Consider the following 21,357-nt stretch of genomic DNA (forward strand, 5'->3'; position numbering starts at 1 on the left):
TCCCTGCCTCCATTCCTGATGAAGGGCTTTTGGCCGAAACGTTGATTCTCCTGGTCCTTGGATGCTGCCTGACCTGCTGTGCTTTTCCAGCACCACACTCTGATTTCAACTCTGGCTACTCACTCAGCACTGGCTAAACATCCGGCACTGGCTATATACCTGGCACCGGCAACACACCTGGCACTGGCAACACACCCGGCACTGGCTATATACCCGGCACTGGCAACACACCTGGCACTGGCTACACGCCCGGCACTGGCTACATACCCGGCACCAACAACACACCTGGCACTGGCAACACACCCGGCACTGGCTGCACACTCAACATTGGCTACAGGCACTGGCTACACACCTGGTACTGGCTACACACTCAGCACTGGCTATACACCCCGCACTGGCTACACACTCAGCAGTGGCTATACACCCAGCACTGGCTACACACTCAGCACTGGCTATACACCCAGCACTGGCTACACACTCAGCACTGGCTATACACCCAGCACTGGCTACACACTCAGCACGGGCTACACACCCGGCACTGGCTACACACGCAACATTGGCTACAGGCACTGGCTACACATCCAGCACTGGCTACTCACTCAGCACTGGCTACACACTTAGCACTAGCTACGCATCTGGCACTGGCTACGCACTCAGCACTGGCTACACACCCAGCACTGGCTACACACCCAGCACTGGCTACACACTCAGCGCTGGCTACACACCCAGCACTGGCTGCACACCCGGAACTCGCTACACTACATCCAGAACTGGCTACAGACTCAGCACTGGCAACCCCCCACTCATTTATGTCTCCATCCGGGGCTAATCACTGGCACACTGTGAGGGATCATATACAAAACCATAATAATGTGCAAATGTCATGAAGCGATAATCCAGAGGCTTGGCTGAATGCTCCAGGAACTTGGTTCAGCTCCCCTATAAGCAGCTAGTGCGGGCTAAATCCAGTTATTAAAGAAAGAACTGACAATGGCATGCACTGGTGACTGTGAAATCACTGCTAATTGTCATAAAAACCCATTCGGGTCACTAAACGAAGGCACTCCCTCAGCACTGACCCTCTGACAGTGCGGCGCTCCCTCAGCACTGACCCTCCGACAGTGCGACACTCCCTCAGCATTGACCCTCCGACAGTGCGGTACTCCCTCAGCACTGACCTCTGACAGTACGACACTCCCTCAGCACTGACCCTTTGACAGTGCCCACTCTCTCAGCACTGACCCTTCCATAGTGCCCATTCCCTTAGCACTGACCCTCCAACAGTGCCCACTCCCTCAGCACTGACCCTCTGACAGTACAGCACTCCCTCAGCACTGACCCTCCAACAGCGCCCACTCCCTCAGTGCTGACCCTCCGACAGTGCCCACTCCCTCAGCACTGACCCTCTGACAGTGCGGCACTCCCTCGGTACTGACCCTCTGACAGTGCGGGACTCCCTCAGCACTGACCCTCTGACAGTGCGGGACTCCCTCAGCACTGACCCTCTGACAGTGCGGGACTCCCTCAGCACTGACCCTCTGACAGTGCGGCACTCCCTCAGTGCTGCAGTGGGGGGTTTGTAGTGAGGTGTGTGAGTGTGTAACTGTTTAAGGCCAGACCCAAGGACACGGTACAGTCAGTTCCCAGAGCTGCTCAGAACATCATGTAATCGCTCAGGATGAAACTTTCCCAGTCTGCTATGTTGTTGTTTTTGGTGACTGTGTGTCTGTGAGTGTTGCAATTGGTTATGGTACATATTCAACAAGATTTCCCCACATCTCGGCAGGAAAGACCCATCCTGTCATTTACCAGAAACACCGTCAGTGCTTCGTCGGCAGTGAGCAGGAACTTTCTCTATAAATACTCCCTCTGCTCCCGACTCCTGACTCCTACAACAACAACAGCAGTCAACAAAAGCAAATCCAGGAGCAGAAATGTCGGTCTACCCCACGTTGATCATCCTCGCAGCCAGTCTAGTGGGATCGTTCTGTGCCCCACCACAGACCTGCAAGATGCTGAAACCCAGAAAGATTGAGCTGACAAGCCCCACGGTAAGTGGGAGAGGGCACAGGGCACACTGGTACCCCGCAGCTTTCATCTGAGGAGAAAGGGGCAGACCTGCATTCACATAGCACCCTCTCACTGCCTTGGGACACCTCATTCCCTCTCCACAAGACTTTGGGTTTGCAGCCAATGAGCTGTTTTCTGAAGGGTGGCGAGTGAGGTTTGGGAGTGCAGGTAATGCAGCTGCTGGGCTGGGCACAGCAAGATCCCACAGGCAACAATGTGAGAATCTAGAAAACGATTCACTTTCGGAGTGATAACCGGTTCATCCGAACCACGGGCTTCACACCAAGACCCAGGAAAGGTTCAGTGGGATCCTGCAGGCAGTGTCACATTGATCAGTGCTGACCCTCCGACAGTGCCCACTCCCCCAGCACTGACCCTCTGACAGTGCGGCACTCCCTCAGCACTGACCCTTCGACAGTGCAGCACTCCCTCAGCACTGACCCTTCGACAGTGCGGCACTCCCTCAGCACTGACCCTCTGGCAGTGCGGCACTCCCTCAGCACTGACCCTTCGACAGTGCAGCACTCCCTCAGCACTGACCTTCCAACAGTGCGGCACTCCCTCAGCACTGACCCTCCGACAGTGTGGCACTCATTCAGCACTGATCCTCCGACAGTGCCCACTCCCTCAGCACTGACCCTCCGACAATGCGGCGCTTCCTCAGCACTGACCCTCCGACAGTGCGGCACTCCCTCAGCACTGACTCTCCGACAGTGTGGTACTCCCTCAGCACTGACTCTCCGACAGTGTGCCGCTCCCTCAGCACTGACCCTCTGACAGTGTACCGCTCCCTCAGCACTGACCCTCCGACAGTGCAGCACTCCCTCAGCACTGACCCTCCAATAGTGCAGCACTCCCTCAGCACTGACCCTCCGACAGTGTACCACTCCCTCAGCACTGACCCTCCGACAGTGCAGCACTCCCTCAGCACTGACCCTCCGACAGTGTACCACTCCCTCAGCACTGACCCTCTAACAGTGCAGCACTCCCTCAGCACTGACCCTCCGACAGTGTGGCGTTGCCTCAGCAATGACCCTCCAACAGTGTACCACTCCCTCAGCACTGACCCTCTGACAGTGTGGCGTTCCCTCAGCACTGACCCTCCGATCTCTCATCTCACCAGCAGCCACATCCTGAGGATCAGTAGCCACCATTTCTATCATCTCTAGGGAGATGCCACCACCAGACCCACACATTCCCTCCCCTCCCTTGTCCGCCTTCCACAGGGACTATTCACCCCAATCCTCTCCTCCTTCAGTCCCAACATCCCCCCATCTCCCCACCCTCATGGTGGCCCCACTGAAGGTATTATACTTGTCCATTTACCTCCTCAATATCCAAGGGCCCAAACATACCTTCCAGATGAAGCAGCACTTTACCTGCACTTCTCACAATCTAGTCTACTGCACTTGCTTACCACAATGTGGTCTCCTCTGCTTTGGGGAAACCTACGTTCTGCCCATAAAAATGACACTGAGCTTTCAGTTGCCTGCCACTTTAACACAACACCCTGTTCCCAGCCAACATCTCTATGTCTCAGGCTTGCTCCAGTGTTCCAGTGAAGCTCAGCACAAACTGGAAAAACAGCACCTCATTTCCTGCTTGGAAACTCTGCTGTCTCTGGACTCAATATCGAGTTCAACAATTTTGGGGCTTGTGAGATCTTCTACCATGTCCTTACCCCAACCCCACAGACCAAGCCTTGTTATCACATGGGCTGCCATTACACACAGCCCATTGTCAGCTCCTCGCAGTCTCCATTAACAGCCAATTCCCCTCCCATCCAGACCGTTACCTGCTCCTTTGTCCAAATTCTCCCTGTTTTGCCTCTATCCCCACTGATTGTTCACTCCTTACTCCTTTCCCCCTCCAAACCCAGTCTTCTGCACAAATCCAATTTTTTTTCCTTGAACCATCAGTTATGAGGAAGGCTGTCTGATTCCTCTCCAGCTCCCAGACCTGCTGAGTGCTCCCAGCATATTTCAGTTTTTGTTGATTGGGCAATTCTCATTTTTGCAAGCAGTCATTATCGGAGCGTTGCAGATCTCCGTTCTCAGGCCTCAGTAATGCCCCAGCGATAGCAATGATGTGGGTGAGGGCAGTCACTGTATTCTCACCTGATTTGTTGTCTGTACAAAGACGTGAAGCAAAGTGAGCTGTGGGGAGGCTACAAAGAGACGATGAAGGAATATCGAGGGAATATTGATTGGTGAAGTGAGTGGGCAGTAACTGGGTGATGGGGTACATTGTGGGAATTTGTGAGGTTGTCCACATTTTTAAGAAGAGTAGACAAGCTGTGTAACTGATGTTTATGTCAGGAGGCAGTGGAATGTTACACCCAAACATTGGGAACGGGGCCATTCAGCCCTTCCAACCTGCTCCGCCATTCAATATGATCACGGCTGATCCTCAAACTCAACGTCCTGCCCCTGAAACTTACTCCAAACACTTTGAGCCCTTTAGCCCCAAAGCTAAAGTGCAGAGGGATCTGGGTGTCTTTGTACATGAGTCACAAAAGGTTAGAGTGCACCTACAGCCAATCATTGGGATGTTCCAGTAGAACGTGAGGAAGGGATTGAAGTGAAGGTACAGAAGTCATGTTGCAAAAAAAAAATTCCGAGGATCCCCAAAAGCCAGGCATAATGGCCCTCCCACCCAGATCAAGCACCCCCCCCCCCCACCTCTCCCATGGGGAATCCACTCTAACCTGTACATCTCTGGGTCATGGGAGGAAACCAGAGCACCCAGAGGGAGACACAGGGAGAATGTGCAAAGTCCACAGAGACAGTCACCCGAGGGTGGAATTGAACCCGGGTCCCTAGTGTTCTGAGGCAGTGGTGCTAACCACTGAGCCACTGTGCCACCCCAAAGCTGATGGGACCTCACCTAGGCTATTGTGTTGGAATCTGTCTTCCTTACTTGATGAATAGATACTTAATGACTTCTGAGCTCACACAGCTGGTCCCTGGGTGAAGAGATTTGTTTATGAGCAAACATTGAACAGTTTGGGCCTGTACTCATTGAAGAAGGAGGAGAGGTGACTGGATTGAAGTATACTAGATTCCAAAGAGGCATGACAGCGCCAATGCTGAGAGGAGGTGAGCCCAGTTCAGTTCCTGCACTGGCTGAGGTTACTATAAAGGACTCTCCTCCCACCTGAGAAGTGGTGACCCTGAGGGTAAAGCCCCCACCTGGGGTTGAGGAGGCTGGAGACAGAATGCAAACTTTCCCCTTGAATAGGTATTCTTGCAAATTGTCCTGAAGAGTGCAAGTCGCAAAGTTCCACCAAAAATGAGTCATTTATCAGCAATACTAAACGCCTGATGGACTATTTGGGACAGTTGTGTGGTTTCCGTGAGACTAGCTTCTAATTCCAGACATTTTATCGAATTAAATATTTGCTCCAAAGTGGATTTTGACGCCAGTTCTCTAAAATATTAAAATAAAATAAAGATTAAAGATATTAAGGAATAAATAAAGAAAAGGCAAAGAATACCAATTTAAACTTCTCAAGTAAAAGCAGAAATTGCTGGAGAAACTCAGCAGGTCTGGCAGCATCTGTGGAGACAGAAACAGTGTCAATGTTTCAGGCCCAGTAACCCTTCCTCAGAACTGTTCTCGTCAACACCCCACTCAGTGTTTATCTCCCTCTCGGCTTGTCATCAGCAATCCCTTTGTTTGACCATCCTTCCTCTCTCTCTCAGCATCATCTCCACAGATTCTCTACAGGCCTTCACCTCCATACCCCAACCCCACCCCACCCCCACCTCTCCCCCACCCCACCCCCACCCCACTCAGGGTTAGAGGTAGTGTCAGAGTCAGCGTTAGGGTCAGAGACAGGGTTAGGGTCAGGTTTAGGGTTTTGCTTAAGATTAGAGTCAGGGTTAGGGCTAGGGTCAGGGTTAGGGTTAGGGTCAGGGTTAGAGTCAGAGTCAGGGTTAGAGTCAGGGTTAGGGTCAGGGTTAGGGTTAGGATTAGGGTCAGGGTTAGAGTCAGGATCAGGGTTAGCATTAGGGTTAGGGTCAGGGTTAGGATGAGAGTCAGGGTTAGGGTTAGTGTTAAGGTTAGGGTTAGGTTCAGGGTTAGGTTAGGGTCAGGGTTAGGGTCAGGTTCAGGTTACGGTTAGGGTTAGGGTTAGGATTAGGGTTAGGTTATGACTATTGCTAGTGTTAGGGTTAGGGTCATGGCTAGGGTTAGGGTTAGGGTTAGAGTAAGAATTCGGGTTAGGGTTAGGGTCACCCTCACACACAGCCTTCACTCTCTAACAGCCCCCTGCTCTCTCAGAATTCACTGAGTGACTATGACAACGTTCAAGCATAGATAAGGGGGGAGTGTCACATTGGGAAAGATTCTCAGAATCACTGTCCATCATTCCAGGTGCTCTGCTCGTTTCCACCAGCAGGTGGTGCCAGCAGACCATGAACAATGTCAGATTGATGACACCTGACTTTGTTTAGCCCCCAACCCATCTCCAAAACGGACTGCCTTTCCCTCTGGTGAACACAGTGAGAGTTGTTAAACCCCCCCCTCACCCTCACATGGGACAGATTCAAGGAGCTGAGTGGCCTTGTACTGTTCAGACAGTCGATGGCAGGTTACTTGGCTGCGAGTTATTTCCAAACTCAGTCCAAATCCTGCCCTCACCCAACCCCCCACAAACACACCTGGATTAATCATCGGAGAGTTCAAAGGTGACCATAAATTCCTCAGCTTGCTGTAAATTCCGAATTGGTTGACTCACTCCATCAGGACATTAGACATAGGAGCAGAAATTAGGCCATTTGGCCCAATCTGTCTGGTCCACTATTTAATCATGGCTGATTGATTCTTCACCCTCATTCTTCCACTTTCTTGTCATAATGTTTGATCCCTCTTACAATCAAGAACTTATCTATTTCTGTTTTAAATATACTCACTGACCTGGCCTCCACAGCCTTCTGTGGCAATGAATCCCACAGATTCCACACTCTCTGGCTGAAGGAGTTCCTCCTCATCTCCATTCTAAAAGGTCTTCCCTTTACTCTAAGGCTGTGCCCTCCCATTTTCCCAACATCCACTCTGTCCAGGCCTCTCAGTATTCTGTTAATTTCAATCAGATCCCCCTCATCCTTCAAATCTCCATCGAGTACAGACCCAGAGCACTCAAACATTCCTCCCTTTGTTGGAGTTAGGCCCGAAGCCTTTACCTGTTTCCAGATGGCTAAGTGACTCATGTCCCACATTGATATGGCCAAAATCCCCCTCCACCCACCCTCCTCAGTTTGCAGTGACCACTTGGCTGAGGACCAATCGGGGTGGACAAGGCCCTAATCCGAGAGCAAGTTGATCCAACAACCACTCGATGGTCGGGGGACGTTAGTGCACATTTGACAGCAGACAGCTTTGGTTCCTTTACCACTTTACCACCCGGCCCAGAGGCATGTGCTAATTGAAATGCCCCACCTAAGTTCAGTGAAGACGACACCAGCCTGGGATCTTCCTGTGCTGTGCTGTGTGACTCAGTACTATGTCACGGGGAGTATTGAACAATACGAGCTGTTGGGAGGGCAGCAACCTCCTTTATTCGCTGACTGGGCCAGCATTTAGTACCCATCCCTAATTGCCCAGAGGGCAGTTAGGAGTCAACCACATTGTTGTGAGTCTGGAGTCACATGTAGGCCAGACCAGGTAAGGATGGCAGCCTCCTTTCCGAAAGGACATTAGTGACCCAGATGGGCTCCATTTGGTTACCTCCACTGATCCTCCACCAGCCACAGATATCTGGTCGGCATGGATGGGTTGGACCGAAGGGTCTGTTTCTGTGCTGTACATCTCTATGACTGTGTGAGTGTATGGACTGTGTGAGTGTATGGACTGTGTGAGTGTATGGACTGTGCCACCTGGGAGGGGAGTTGAAGCAGGAAGCCTCACAATCTTTATAAAATGATTGGATGAGCATGCGCTACATCATGATATTCAAGGCTTTGGGTCTCGTGCCACAAAGTGTAAGGTTAGCTTTGACAGTACAGACTCAGGAGGCTGAATGGCCTCCTCTACATTGTATCACTTAAAAATATTCAAATACTCTCTTCAGGAAGAGTTTCAAAGTTGGGAGAAATATTTTACCCCATCTCTGTCTCTCGGGGTAACCTTGTATATTTAGGTAGAGGTTCCAATATTGTCCCATTGAAGGAAGTATCCTCTCCATGTCCACACTGTCAATCCCCTTCAATGCTGTATGCGTCATCTCTCACTCTCCCAAACCCAGGTGGGTATAAACCAAATGTGTCCAACCTTTCCTCATTACACATCCAACTCATTCAGGCTTCAGCCTGTGTACTCGGTCTCTGACCTGCTTCCAAATACATTTCTGATGAAGGGCTTATGCTCGAAACGTCGAATTCTCTATTCCTGAGATGCTGCCTAACCTGCTGTGCTTTGACCAGCAACACATTTGCAGCTCCAAATACATTTATCCTTGCTCCCTTAGGTAAGGAGACCAATTAACTCCACTGTACTCTAGGTGTGGTCTCACCTACACTCTGTAGGGCAGGGAACAGTGGTGCAATGGATAACGGATCAGGTTCAGCTGCTACCTGACTCGAGTGAAACTTGCAACTTCGGGACGGCACAGTGACTCAGTGGTTAGCGCCGCTGCCTCCCAGTGCCAGGGACCCAGGTCTGATTCCAGCCTCGGGTGACTGTCTGTGTGGAGTTTGCACATTCTCCCCGTGTCTGTGGGGCGTTTCCTCCCACAGTCCAAAGGTGTGCAAGTTTGGGTGGATTAGCCATGAAAAGATTGCCCCATAGTGTCCAGAAATGTGCAGGGTGGGTTAGCCATGGGGAGTGTGGGTTACAGGGTAAGGGGCAGAGAATCCCTACAGTGTGGAAACAGGCCATTCGGCCCAATAAATCCACACTGGCCCTCCAAAGAGTGACCCAGTCCCCAACCCTATTACTTTACATTTCCCCTGACTAATGCACCTAGCCTATACGTCCCTGAATACTATGGACAATTTCCCATTGCCAATCCACCCTAACCTGCATGTCTTTGGACTGTGGGAGGAAACCGGAGTACCCAGAGGAAACCCACACAGACACGGGGAGGATGTGCATACTCCACACTGGCAGTCACCCGAGGCTGGGATTGAACCTGGGTCCCTGGCGCTGTGAGGCAGCAGTGCTAACCACTGAGCCTCAATGGTCAGTGATGACTTGATGAGCCAAACGGTCCGCTTCCCCACTGTGAGGATTTTGTTTAGTGGAATCGTAACCTTTCCACTTTTCTGTGCGACACGCCCTGTGTGTTCTTGAAGGGAAACACTGAGGTATCTTCCCCACGTAACGTTCCTTCTTATCCCTCTTCATTACTGACAGTTCACAGGAAAGTGGTACCTCCTCCGCTGGGCAACCCAGTATGAGCCATACCGCCAGGAATTCGGTCAAGTGGACAACACCTTTATCCTGATCAGCCCCGTTGTCCAAATGAACAAAACGTTGATAAAAGGCTACATGAGAATGTAAGACCATTTTATATTCCCCTCCTTTGACAGTGGTTTGGTTTCTCATTGCTGCTGGAGGGACTGAGATCTACAAGTCAGCAGGAACAGGAGGAGGCCATTCAACCCATTGAGCAATGCTAAGAAACAAAGCGTAGGCCATTCAGCGCTTCAAGGTCTGCTCCACCATTCAAATATAAGTTCATAAGATACAGGAGTCTGGATTAGAATGGTGCTGGAAAAGCACAGCCGGTCAGGCAGCATCCAAACAGCTGGATAATCGACATTTCCTGCAAAATCCCTTCATCAGGAATGAAGGCAGGGAGCCTCCAGGGTGGAGGGATAAATGGGAGGTGGGGTTGGGGTGGGGAAAAGGTAGCAAAGAGTACAGTAGGTGGATGGGGGTGGGACTAAAGGTGATAGGTCAGAGAGGAGGGTGGAGCAGATAGGTGGTAAGGAAGATTGGCAGGTAGGACAGGCCATGAGGATGGTGCTGAGCTGGAAGGTTGGACTGAGCAGAATTGGGCCATTCGGCCCATCGAGTCTGCTCTGCCATTCGATCATGGCTGATATGCTCCTCACTCCCATTTTCCTGCCTTCTCCCCATACCCCTTCAACCCATTACCAATTAAACATCAGTCAAACTCCTCCTTAAATTTACTCACTGTCCCAGCATCCACCGCATTTTGAGGTAGCGAATTCCATAGATTCACAACTCTTTGGGGGAAGTAGTCTCTCCTCAATTCTGTTTTAAATTTGCTACCCCTTGTCCTAAGATTGTGATCTCTCGTCCTAGAATGTCCTACAAGAGGAAGCATCTGCTCCATATCTATCTTATCCATACCTTTTATCATCTTGAATGCCTCAATTTGATCTCCCCTCATTCTTCTTCATGCCAGACTGTAGGCTGAATCTCTTTAATCTCTCTTCATACAACAAACCCCACATCTCTGGAATCAATCTAGTGAACCTCCTCTGAACTGTCTCCATCTTTCCTCAAATAAGGGGACCAAAACTCCGCACAATACTCCAGGTGCAGTCTCACCAATACCCTGTGTAATCAAACCATGTATACCTTGTGATCCTCAATCAGGACATGACTGAACCAAATAGGTTTTTACAATAATACAGGGTGGTCCCTGGTTCAACATTAAGTCTAGCCTTCAGTTCCAGATTTATTAATCTAGTTTTCATCAGCAGTTGAGTTGGGGTTTGAACCCATAAGCCCAGAGGGAGAGGCTCAATGACTGACTCAGTGATGTTAACAGAATGGCGCGTGTATGAAACATTCACTATAGGGTTTGAGTCAGATGGAGAGATGAATTCAGAGAACTCTGAGTCATGTTGTGTGCAAACCCAACAAATGCTTTCTCCAGGAGAATCACACTGAGCAGAAAGAGACCATTCCGATTAGTTCCCACACTCATGTCCCTTCCCTGAAAACATCGTTGTTTCTCCTCTTCAGTCATCGATCTGATCTGATCACTTCTGAAACCACGGGAAGGAAAGTTCTGCTCTTTTTTATCAACCACCTGACGTGTTCTGTCTAGTGCCTGACCTCCCACCAGCGGAAACAATCCCCCCTATCCAGAACATTCCCAATGGTCCTACTCAACATTTCCTCAACTCTCTCTGCTCAAGAGTCAAGAATCAGCAAAAGGGTTTGTCATATAGTCGTGATGTACTACTCAATGGTAATATTGTGAGCAGTTTTGGGCCCTGTATCTAAGGAAGGATGTGCTGACATTGGAGGGGGTCCAGAGGAGGTTTACAACAATGATCCCAGGGATGAAGGGCTTGTCATTTGAGGAGCGGTTGTGGACACTGGGTCTGTACTCTCTGGAGTTTAGAAGGAATGGGGGGGTGCAGTGAGAATCCAGTTGAAACCTAAAGAATACTGAGAAGCCTGGATAGAGTGGACATGGAGAAGATGTTTCCATGAGTAGGAGAGACTAAGACACGAGGGCATAGCCTCAGAGTGAAGGGATGACCCTTTAGAACTGAGATGAGGGGGAGTTTCTTTAGCCAGAGGGTGGGGAATTTGTGGAAAGTGTTGCCACAGAAGGCAGAGAAGGTGATGTCATTGAGTAGGTTTTAGACAGAGATAGATAGGTTCTGGATGAGTAAGGGGCTCAGGGGTTATGGGGAGAAGGCAGGGGAATGGGATGGAGAAATATATCAGCCATGTTCAAATGGTGGAACAGACTTGATGGGCCGATTGGCCTAATTGTGCTCCTAGAGCTAATGGTCTGATAAACCAGTTGTTTCAGGGTCCTGAAGAGTTACCTGGATAACTCAGACCTTAGGGCGGGTTTATGAATTTGCGTCTTCTTTTGGAACGCTGCTTGATCAGGTTGTCAGATAAAATCCATCAGAAGAAAAGGAGAAGAACGCTTAAAAACACAGGCTTGGCCTCAACCATGCCGTGGGCAATTCTTGGCATTGCCCTTTAGGAAGGATATTGAAGACACAAGAGAGGGCACAAGAAAGATTAATGAGAACCAGGCTCCAGCCATCAGAGATACTGCACAGGGTGGGGATGGATTTACTGTAGAAGGTTTGTCTGGAGGTCTGATTGAGGTGTTCAATCAGAGGAGAGAGGGAGAAACTTTCCTGGTAACAGGAGATTGGGAAGCAGGGGTCAGAGACTGGAGGTGACTGGCAAAAGGAGCAGCAGTGACCCGAGTAGCTAGGGATCAGAGGGAGTCGGGAGTTGCCATCCCTGAATTGCAAAGAGGGAATATCCGAGCTCAGCGGAAAATAGGGAAGGCAAGTAGATTATTGGCCTTCAATTCCAATAGAAAGGAATATAAAAGTCGGGAGATTTTGTCAAAACTAGACAAGGAACTATTCAGGCCGTAGCTGGAATGTTGTGATCTAGTTATCGAAAGAAAGATGGAGGCAGTTCAGGTAAGCTTCACCCAGCCTGATCCCAGGGGCCGTCTTATGAGGAGGGGGGTGAGTAGTTTGGGATTGTGTGAATTAGAATATGGAGAATTGAGAGCGCCTTTATTGACACCCACAAGGTGCGAAGCAGAGTAGATGGGGTGGAGCTGTTTCCCCTCGAGGGCCAGAGGGCATCATCTCATGGTAAGGAGGTGGCAGAGACAGAGGAGGAATGTCTTCCCTCCAAGGGGAGTGAATCTGGGGAATGCTTCATCACAGAGGGCTGTCAAGGCTGGGTCGTGAACTCTATTCCAGGCCGAGATTTTTAATCAGGAAGGGATTATGGGAGAGAGATTATGTGGGAGAGGTTATGGGTAGAGGTTAGGGGGAGAGATTATGGGGGAGAGGTTATGGGTAGAGGTTAGGGGGAGAGCTTATGGGGGAAAGGTTATGGGGAGAGGTTAAGGAGGAAAGGTTATGCAGGAGAGGTTATGGGGGAGAGGTTATGGGGAAAGGCAGGAAAATCAAGTTGATGGTTATCACTTTAGCCAAGATTCCACTGAATGGCTGGGTAGACTGATGGGCAGAATGGTCTTCTTCTGCCTGTATGGCTTTATGCTTCCTTTCACAGTAAGTGGTTAGGATCTGGATTCAGCCATCAGGGAATGGGCAGAGGCAGCTTCAATCATTGCTTTCCGAAGGGAATGGGATATATGCTCAGGAGGGTATAATGATTTGCAGGTCGATGGCAATGGGATGACAGAGGGAGACAAGTTAAATAGCTGCTCTAAAGAGAGCTACCACAAACACAGCAGGCCGAATGTCCTCCATCTGGGCAGCACTGTGGCTCAGTGGTTAGCACTGCTGCCTCACAGCACCAGGGTTCTGGGTTCGATTCCAGCCTCGGGCGACTGTCTGTGTGGAGTTTGCACATTCTCCCCATGTCTGTGTGGGTTTCCTCCCACAGTCCAAAAATGTGCAGGTTAGGGTGGATTGGCCATGGGAAATTGTCCCATAGTGCCCAGGGATGTGCAGTGTAGGGTGGATTAGCCATGGGAAATGTGGGGATAGGATAGAGGGTGAGTCTGGGTGGGATGCTCTTCAAAGGGGCAGTGTGGACCTGATTGGCTGAATGGTCTGCTTCCACACTGTAGGCATTCTGTGATCTGTGCTGTGACCATCGAATGTTGTCAGCAAAACCTGATCTAGCGGTAATGGCGCCAAAATGATGGGAGTGTGGGAGTTTGTGCTGACAGTAATTCCAACCTTACTTTACCTTAGAGGAAACAACTGTATTTCGGAGATGGAGGCTTACCGTTTATCCAACAACGGCCTGGAATTCACCTGCGAACGTAAGTACTGGATTTCAGGATTAAACAAACACAAATCATGGATTGATTTAATTTGCTCACAGGGTGTTGGCATTGCTGGTTGAGCCCAGCACTTACTGCCTGACCCTAATTGCCCCATGAAGGTGTGGGGGTGAGCTGCAGTGGGTGTGTTTCCAGTGTAGGACGTTCACTCAGAGAGTGTTAGACTTTCAAATGTGGAGGGGCGCATGAGGGGAAAGAGACTGGATGAAGCCCGATGAACTAGCAAGAGGCAGGTGGTGGGGGTAAGAGTCTATTGCGGGGGTGAACGAGAGCAGGAGAAGGAGAGATGCTTTAACACACGAGAGGGTTGGGAGATGGGGCTGACTCGCTGAGGGCGTTGTCAAGGGGCTGTGTCAACAGATTCTCAAATGTCAGCTTCTGACCCCAGGTTAGCACGGTGGCTCACAGCACCAGGGACCCAGGATCGATTCTCCCTCAGGCGACTGTCTTGTGTGCAGTTTGCATGTTCTCCCTGTGTCTGCGTGGGTTTCCTCCAGGTGCTCCGGTTTCCTACCACAATCCAAAGATATGCAGGTCAGGGTGGGTTGGCCATGGGAAATGCAGAGTGATATGGTGCATGGGTTGTCTGGGTAGGGATGTGAGTGTGAGTGCGCACTTGATGGGCCAAATGGTCTGCTTCCACACTAAGAATTCTATGATGACCTGCTCCTTAAGCATTTATCTATTAAGCAGACAGCATGATTGCTTTCTCTCTCTCTCTTACACACACAGCGAGGCCATACATGGTATTCCGGGTCCTCAACACAAAAATTCCAAATTGCCTGATTACCCACACGCAAGAGAAGAGACAAGGCAAAATGTACCACACAATCGCACTCTACGGTGAGTACTCACTGCCAATCCCCTTCCTGAATCACTGTACAGTGAATACTCACAGCCAATCCCTTCTTAAATCACTGTACAGTGAGTACTCACTGCCAATCCTCTTCATGAATCACTGTACGGTGAGTACTCACTGTCGGAGAGTCAGTGCTGAGGGAGCACTATACTGTCAGAGGGTCAGTGCTGTGGGAGTGCCACACTGTCGGAGGGTCCGTGCTGAGGGTGCTCCGCACTGTCGGAGGGTCAGTGCTGTGGGAGTGCCACAGTGTTGGAGGGTCAGTGCTGAGGGCGTGCCGCACTGTCAGAGGGTCAGTGCTGAGGGAGTGCCGCATTGTCGGAGGATCAGCACTGAGGGAGTGCTGCATTGTCGGAGGGTCAGTGCTGAGGGAGTGCCACACTGTCAGTGGGTCACTGCTGAGGGTGCGCCGCACTGTCGGAAGGTCAGTGCTGAGGGAGTGCTGCACTGTCGAAGGGTCAGTGCTGACAGAGCGCTGCACTGTCGGAGGGTCAGTGCTGAGAGAGCACCGCACTATCGGAGGGTCAGTGCTGAGGGAGTGGGCACTGTCAAAGGGTCAGTGCTGAGGGAGTGCTGCACTGTCAGAGGATCATTACTGAGGGCATGCCGCATTGTGGGAAGGTCACTGCTGAGGGAGTGGGAACTGTCAAAGGTTCAGTGCTGAGGGAGTGCTGCACTGTCGGAGGGTCAGTGCTGTGGGAGTGCCACAGTGTTGGAGGGTCAGTGCTGAGGGCGTGCCGCACTGTCAGAGGGTCAGTGCTGAGGGAGTGCCGCATTGTCGGAGGATCAGCACTGAGGGAGTGCTGCATTGTCGGAGGGTCAGTGCTGAGGGAGTGCCACACTGTCAGTGGGTCACTACTGAGGGTGCGCCGCACTGTCGGAAGGTCAGTGCTGAGGGAGTGCTGCACTGTCGAAGGGTCAGTGCTGACAGAGCGCTGCACTGTCGGAGGGTCAGTGCTGAGAGAGCACCGCACTATCGGAGGGTCAGTGCTGAGGGAGTGGGCACTGTCAAAGGGTCAGTGCTGAGGGAGTGCTGCACTGTCAGAGGATCATTACTGAGGGCATGCCGCATTGTGGGAAGGTCACTGCTGAGGGAGTGGGAACTGTCAAAGGTTCAGTGCTGAGGGAGTGCTGCACTGTCGGAGGGTCAGTGCTGAGGGAGCACCACACAGTGAGAGGGTCAGTGCTGAGGGAGCGCTGCACTGTTGGAAGTTGAGTGCTGAGGGAGCACTACACTGTCAGAGGGTCAGTGCTGTGGGAGTGCCACACTGTCGGAGGGTCCGTGCTGAGGGTGCTCCGCACTGTCGGAGGGTCAGTGCTGTGGGAGTGCAACACTGTCGGTGGGTCACTGCTGAGGGTGCGCCACAGTGTCGGAGGGTCAGTACTGAGGGACCGCCGCACTGTCGGAGGGTCAGTGCTGAGAGAACGCCGCACTGTCGGAGGGTCAGTGCTGAGGGACCGCCGCACTGTCGGAGGGTCAGTGCTGTGGGAGTGCCATAGTGTTGGAGGGTCAGTGCTGAGGGAGTGCCACACTGTCAGAAGGTCAGTGCTGAGGGAGTGCCGCACTGTCGGAGGATCAGTACTGAGGGAGTGCTGCACTGTCGGAGGGTCAGTGCTGAAGGAGTGCCGCACTGTCGGATGGTCACTGCTGAGGGAGTGCCACACTGTCGGTGGGTCACTACTGAGGGTGTGCCACACTGTCGGAAGGTCAGTGCTGAGGGAGTGCTGCACTGTCGGAGGGTCAGTGCTGAGGGAGCGCCGCACTGTCGGAGGGTCAGTGCTAAGGGAGTGCTGCACTGTCAGAGGGTCAGTGCTGAGGGAGTGCCGCACTGTGGGAGTGTCAGTGCTGAGGATGTGCCGCACTGTCGGAGGGTCAGTGCTAAGGGAGTGCTGCACTGTCAGAGGGTCAGTGCTGAGGGAGTGCCGCACTGTCGAAGGGTCAGTGCTGAGGGAGTGCCGCACTGTCGGAGGGTCAGTGCTGAGGGAATGCTGCACTGTCGGAGGGTCAGTGCTGAGGGTGCGCTGCACTGTCGGACGGTCAGTGCTGAGGTAGTGCTGCACTGTCAGAGGATCAGTGCTGAGGGAGTGCTGCACTGTCAAAGGGTCAGTGCTGAGGCAGTGCTGCACTGTCGGATGGGCTGACTCTGACAGTTGGCTGCGAATGGTTTGATGAGTGTGAGTTGATCACTGTATATGAGAAGATGGTAATGGAGTGAGTGGACTTTAACCATTTCGTGTCTGATTGAAACAGGTCGAAATCCAAATGGGCTGGAGAATGGGCGTAAGATCTTTGAAGATCAGATTCTGTGCGTGGGAATGAAGAAAGAAAAGATTGTGGTTCCACCTCGAAAACAGGTTAGCTTCCTTTCTTGATCTTCCTCAGAAATATGTGGAATGTAGTTTGAATGATGTAAGTCCAGAGAAAGGCTGAAACTCTCCTTATCTTTGGTCCCTCGTGATCTGACTGTTCCCTGGTTGTCCTGTCAGTGCAATGGAGTCTCTGGAACACTGTGTTGTTGGTTTCCTCACTCGCACTAAGATCTGTTCACTCACCAAACCCCTTCCCCACCCCCACTTACTGACCTCAAAGGGTTCCCCGTCTGGCAACCCCTCAACTTTCAAATTCTCAGCCTTGTTTTCAGACCCTTACCTGTCCTTCCCCCCAGCCCCCCTGCCCCTCGCTACCACCTTGATCTCCTCCGAACACACAATGCTTTAAGATCTCTGCTGTCCTGCACTCCCAGTATCTTCCCCAGCCCCAGTTGTGTCACCCACACTCTGCCTTAAAACTTAACTGAGTCAGAAATCACACCACACCAGGTTATAGTTCAACAGGTTTATTTGAAATCACAAGTTTTCAAGAGCACTGCTCCCTAGTCAGGTGAAGTGGTTCGTTAAGTGACAGCGCTCCGAAAGCTCAGGATTTCAAATAAACCTGTTGGACTATAACCTGGTGTCATGTGACCTCCGATCTTGCCCACCTCTGTCCAACCTCAGCACCTCCACATTAAAGCTCAACACATGGCAACAACATTTAACATTGACATGACACAGTATAGAAATTCACCAAGGCTCCTTAGACAGCATCTTCTGAACCCATGATCATCACATATACCATAAAACGTAGGAGCAGGAGTAGGCCATTCAGTCCAGGGAGTCTCCTCTGCCATTCAATGAAACCTTGTCTAATCTAATTGTCCTCAACCCACTTTCCTGCCTTTTTCTCTAAACCCTTGATGCCCCCACATTCCTGATGAAGAGCTTATGCCCAAAACGTTGATTCTCCTGCTCCTCGGATGCTGCCTGGCCTGCTGTACTTTTCCAGTGCCACACTTTTCAACTCAGACTCTCCAGCATCTACAATCCTCACCTTCTCCTGATTAAATATCTGTCTGTCTCAGCCTTGAATATTCTTAACAACCCAGACTCAACAAGCTTCTGGGGTAAAGAATTCCATGGATTCACTCCCCTCTGTGGGAAGAAATTCCTCCTCATCTCTGTCATAAATGTACCAACCCCTTACACTGAGATGATGGTACTATGCTCCCCCACAAGGGGAAACAACCTCTCCGCTTCTCTCCTGTCAAACTGCTAAGAATCTTATATTTTCAGTAAGGTGTCCTCTCACACTTCTAAACTCCATTGAGTACCATCTAGAAGGACAAGGGCAGTAGATACATGGAAACCCCACCCCCTTCATCTACCCCTCCAAGACACTCACCATCCTGACATGCAAATATATCACCATTCCTTCACTGTCGCTGGATCAAAATCCTGGAATTCCCTCCCTAAGGGCATTCTGGGTCAACCCACAGCACACAGACTGCAGCGGTTCAAGAAGGCAGCTTACCCCCACCTTCTCAAGGGGCAACTAGGGATGGGCAGTAAATGCTGGGCCCAGCCAGTGATACCCACATCTTATGAAATAATCTAAATCATTTTAAACTCCCTCTTTCTACTTCTCCATCACTCTAACTCATTTTGCTTTTTACCTCTTCCTTTCTGAGTCAGAACACCCTGGCTCAGTGTCAGCAATTGTCCTGCTAAGTGCCTCGCGAACAGTTTATTATGTAAAAGTTGCCACACACACGCACGCTGTTGTTAAATTTAACTAACAGATGAGAAACCTGTTTCATTGCTTCACATCACTTACCTCTCCCGTGTTTCGCTGAAACATTTGGCAACTGAAACACATTCGAAGGGTTAGTTGTTGAGGGTTTACCCATGACACCTTCACACGTGGTTAAAACAAATTCACACAGCACCAGGTTATAGTCCAACAGGTTTATTTGGAAGCACTAGCTTTCGGAGTGCTGCTTCTTCGTCAGCTACTGGTGGGGCAGGATCACAGGGCACAGAATTTATAGCTAGTTACCTGATGAAAGAACAGCATTCCAAAAGCTAGTGCTTCCAAATGGAGCTGTTGGACTATAACCTGGCGTTGTGTGAGTTTGAACTTTGTACACCCCAGCCCAATACCGGCACCTCCATATCATGCATGGCAGCAGTCGACCTGTGGGATCTTCTGTGCACATATCAGCTGATGCATTTCCCTGCGCCACCGCAGTAACCAGCCACCAATCACTGCAGGGCATCCTAATGTTGTGGAAAGCCCTATACAAATGCAAATCTTTCTTTACACCTTCAGATTCTTCTCTCAGAGAGCTGAGCTGCCATTGGCTGAAAACCTGGGAATATTTGGATGAGGGGTGTTGCACAGGGGGTGAATTAGGTCTTTAGAACCCTTGTGTATCAGGGTGAAATAAATTCCTGCCACCTTAAATATGACTTTTATTTGTCTCTTCAGGATGAGTGTGACCCACAAAGTACAGAGGACGCGGTCTAACGGAAATGAAGAAATGGACTCTTCTTGTCAACACAAGCTTTGCAAAACCCACTGTCTAGCAATGCTTTTCCAAAACCAAGTTTTGAAACTAGGAGCAAAGAGTTGTTTGCAATATTTCAGTGTTAGTTCTCTGAACTGTTTTTCCCAGAAAATAGTCTTGTTTGCTAATGGCCAACCGCAGAATGTTCCCCTGGGTCTGCAGCTTCCCATGGAACACTCCCACTCCCTCCACCATCGACGCTCAGTAACAGCAGTGTGTACTATCTACAAGATGCACTGCAGAAATTCACCAAAGCTCCTCACACAGCACCTTCCAAACCCACAACCATTTCCATCTAGAAGGACAAAGGCAGCAGATATATGGGAACACCGCCTGCAAGTTCCCCTCCAAGCCACTCACCATCCTGACTTGGAAATATATGCTGTTCCTTCACTGTCACTGGGTCAAAATCCTGGAATTCCCTCCCTAAGGGCATTGTGAGTCAACCTACAGCACGTGGACTGCAGTGGTTCAAGAAGGGAGCTTACCCCCACCTTCTCAAGGGTCAACTAGGGATGAGCAATAAATGCTGGGCCCAGCCAGTGACACCCAAATCTCATGAAATAATCCAAATCATTTTAAATTCCCTCTGTCTACCTCTCCATCACTCTACCTCATTTTGCTCTTTTACTCTTCCTTTCCGATAGCGAGTTTTGAGAAGATTTATAGCTCAGGTTGAGGTTCTGGATGTAGGTTTGCTCACTGAGATGGAAGGTTCAGTTTCAGACGTTTCATCACCACACTAGGTAACATCAGCAGTGAGCCTCTGGTGAAGCACCGGTGGTATGGCCTGTTTTCTATTAATGTGTTTATGTTTCCTTGGGTTGGTGATATCATTTCCTGTGGTGATGTCATTTCCAGTTATTTTTATCAAGGGGTGGTAAATGGGATCCAAGTCAATGTGTTTATTGATAGAGTTCCGGTTGGAATGCCATGCTTCTAGGAATTCTCGTGCATGTCCTTGGTTTGTCCTCGGATGGATGTGTTGACCCAGTCGAAGTGGTGTCCTTCCTCATCTGTCTGTGAGGATACTAGTGAGAGAGGGTCATGACATTTTGTGGCTAGTTGGTGTTCATGTATCCTGGTGGCTAGTTTTCTGCCTGTTTGTCCAATGTTGTGTTTGTTACAGTCCTTGCAAGGTATGTTTATTTGTAAATGTCATTAATTTTGCTTCTGAAATGTAATGTTATTTACAAACTAATGCAGAAAACTAGCCACCAGGATACATGAACACCAATTAGCAACAAAACGACATGACCCTCTCTCACTATTATCCTCGCGTACAAATAAGAAAGAACACCACTTTGACAGGGACAACACATCCATCCTAGGACAAGCCAAACAAAGACACGCACGAGAATTCCTAGAAGGATGGCATTCCAACCGAAACTCTATCAACAAACACATTGACTTGGACTTGATTTACCACCCCCTAAGAAAAAGAACAGGAAATGATATCTCCACAGGAAATGATGTTATCAACCCAAGGAAACCTAAATACACAAATAAAGAGCGGGCCATACCACCAGTGCTTCACCGGAGGCTCACTGATGATGTTACTTAGTGTGGTGACACAACATCTGAAAACAAACCATCCAGCTCAGTGAGCAAACTTCTTCCTTTCTGAGTCACAACACCCTGGCTCAGTGTCAGAAGTTGTCCTGCAAAGTGCCTTGCAAATATTTTGACATGTAAAAGTTGCCACACAAATGTACATTTTTGTTAAATTTAGAAATCAGACAAGAAACCTGTTTTGTTGTTTCAAGTCACTTACATGTCTTCGCTGGGACCGGAACCCTGGAACT

General features: G+C 50.2%; 1 protein-coding gene across 1 annotated transcript; it reads left to right on the forward strand.

Annotated features, from left to right (window-relative positions):
• Window positions 1–1,745: 1,745 nt before the first annotated feature.
• LOC132825719 (alpha-1-acid glycoprotein-like) lies at window positions 1,746–20,789 on the forward strand. The gene is made up of 6 exons (XM_060841136.1): window positions 1,746–2,051; window positions 9,427–9,569; window positions 13,716–13,786; window positions 14,540–14,650; window positions 16,918–17,021; window positions 19,474–20,789. The coding sequence occupies exons 1-6, from the start codon at window positions 1,935–1,937 to the stop codon at window positions 19,510–19,512; spliced, it is 585 nt and encodes a 194-aa protein (XP_060697119.1). The 5' UTR covers window positions 1,746–1,934; the 3' UTR covers window positions 19,513–20,789.
• Window positions 20,790–21,357: the final 568 nt, after the last annotated feature.

This window comes from Hemiscyllium ocellatum, chromosome 21, assembly GCF_020745735.1.
Source record: "Hemiscyllium ocellatum isolate sHemOce1 chromosome 21, sHemOce1.pat.X.cur, whole genome shotgun sequence".
NCBI lineage: Eukaryota > Metazoa > Chordata > Chondrichthyes > Orectolobiformes > Hemiscylliidae > Hemiscyllium > Hemiscyllium ocellatum.

What these genes read in the sequence shown, in the direction of transcription:
- LOC132825719 (XM_060841136.1), top strand. Translation starts at nt 1,935, where the DNA reads ATGTCGGTCTACCCCACGTTGATCATCCTCGCAGCCAGTCTAGTGGGA. An exon ending in ATAAAAGGCTACATGAGAAT is followed by an intron (nt 9,570 to 13,715) that starts GTAAGACCATTT and finishes ACTTTACCTTAG; the next exon opens with AGGAAACAACTGTATTTCGG. An exon ending in CCTGGAATTCACCTGCGAAC is followed by an intron (nt 13,787 to 14,539) that starts GTAAGTACTGGA and finishes TTACACACACAG; the next exon opens with CGAGGCCATACATGGTATTC.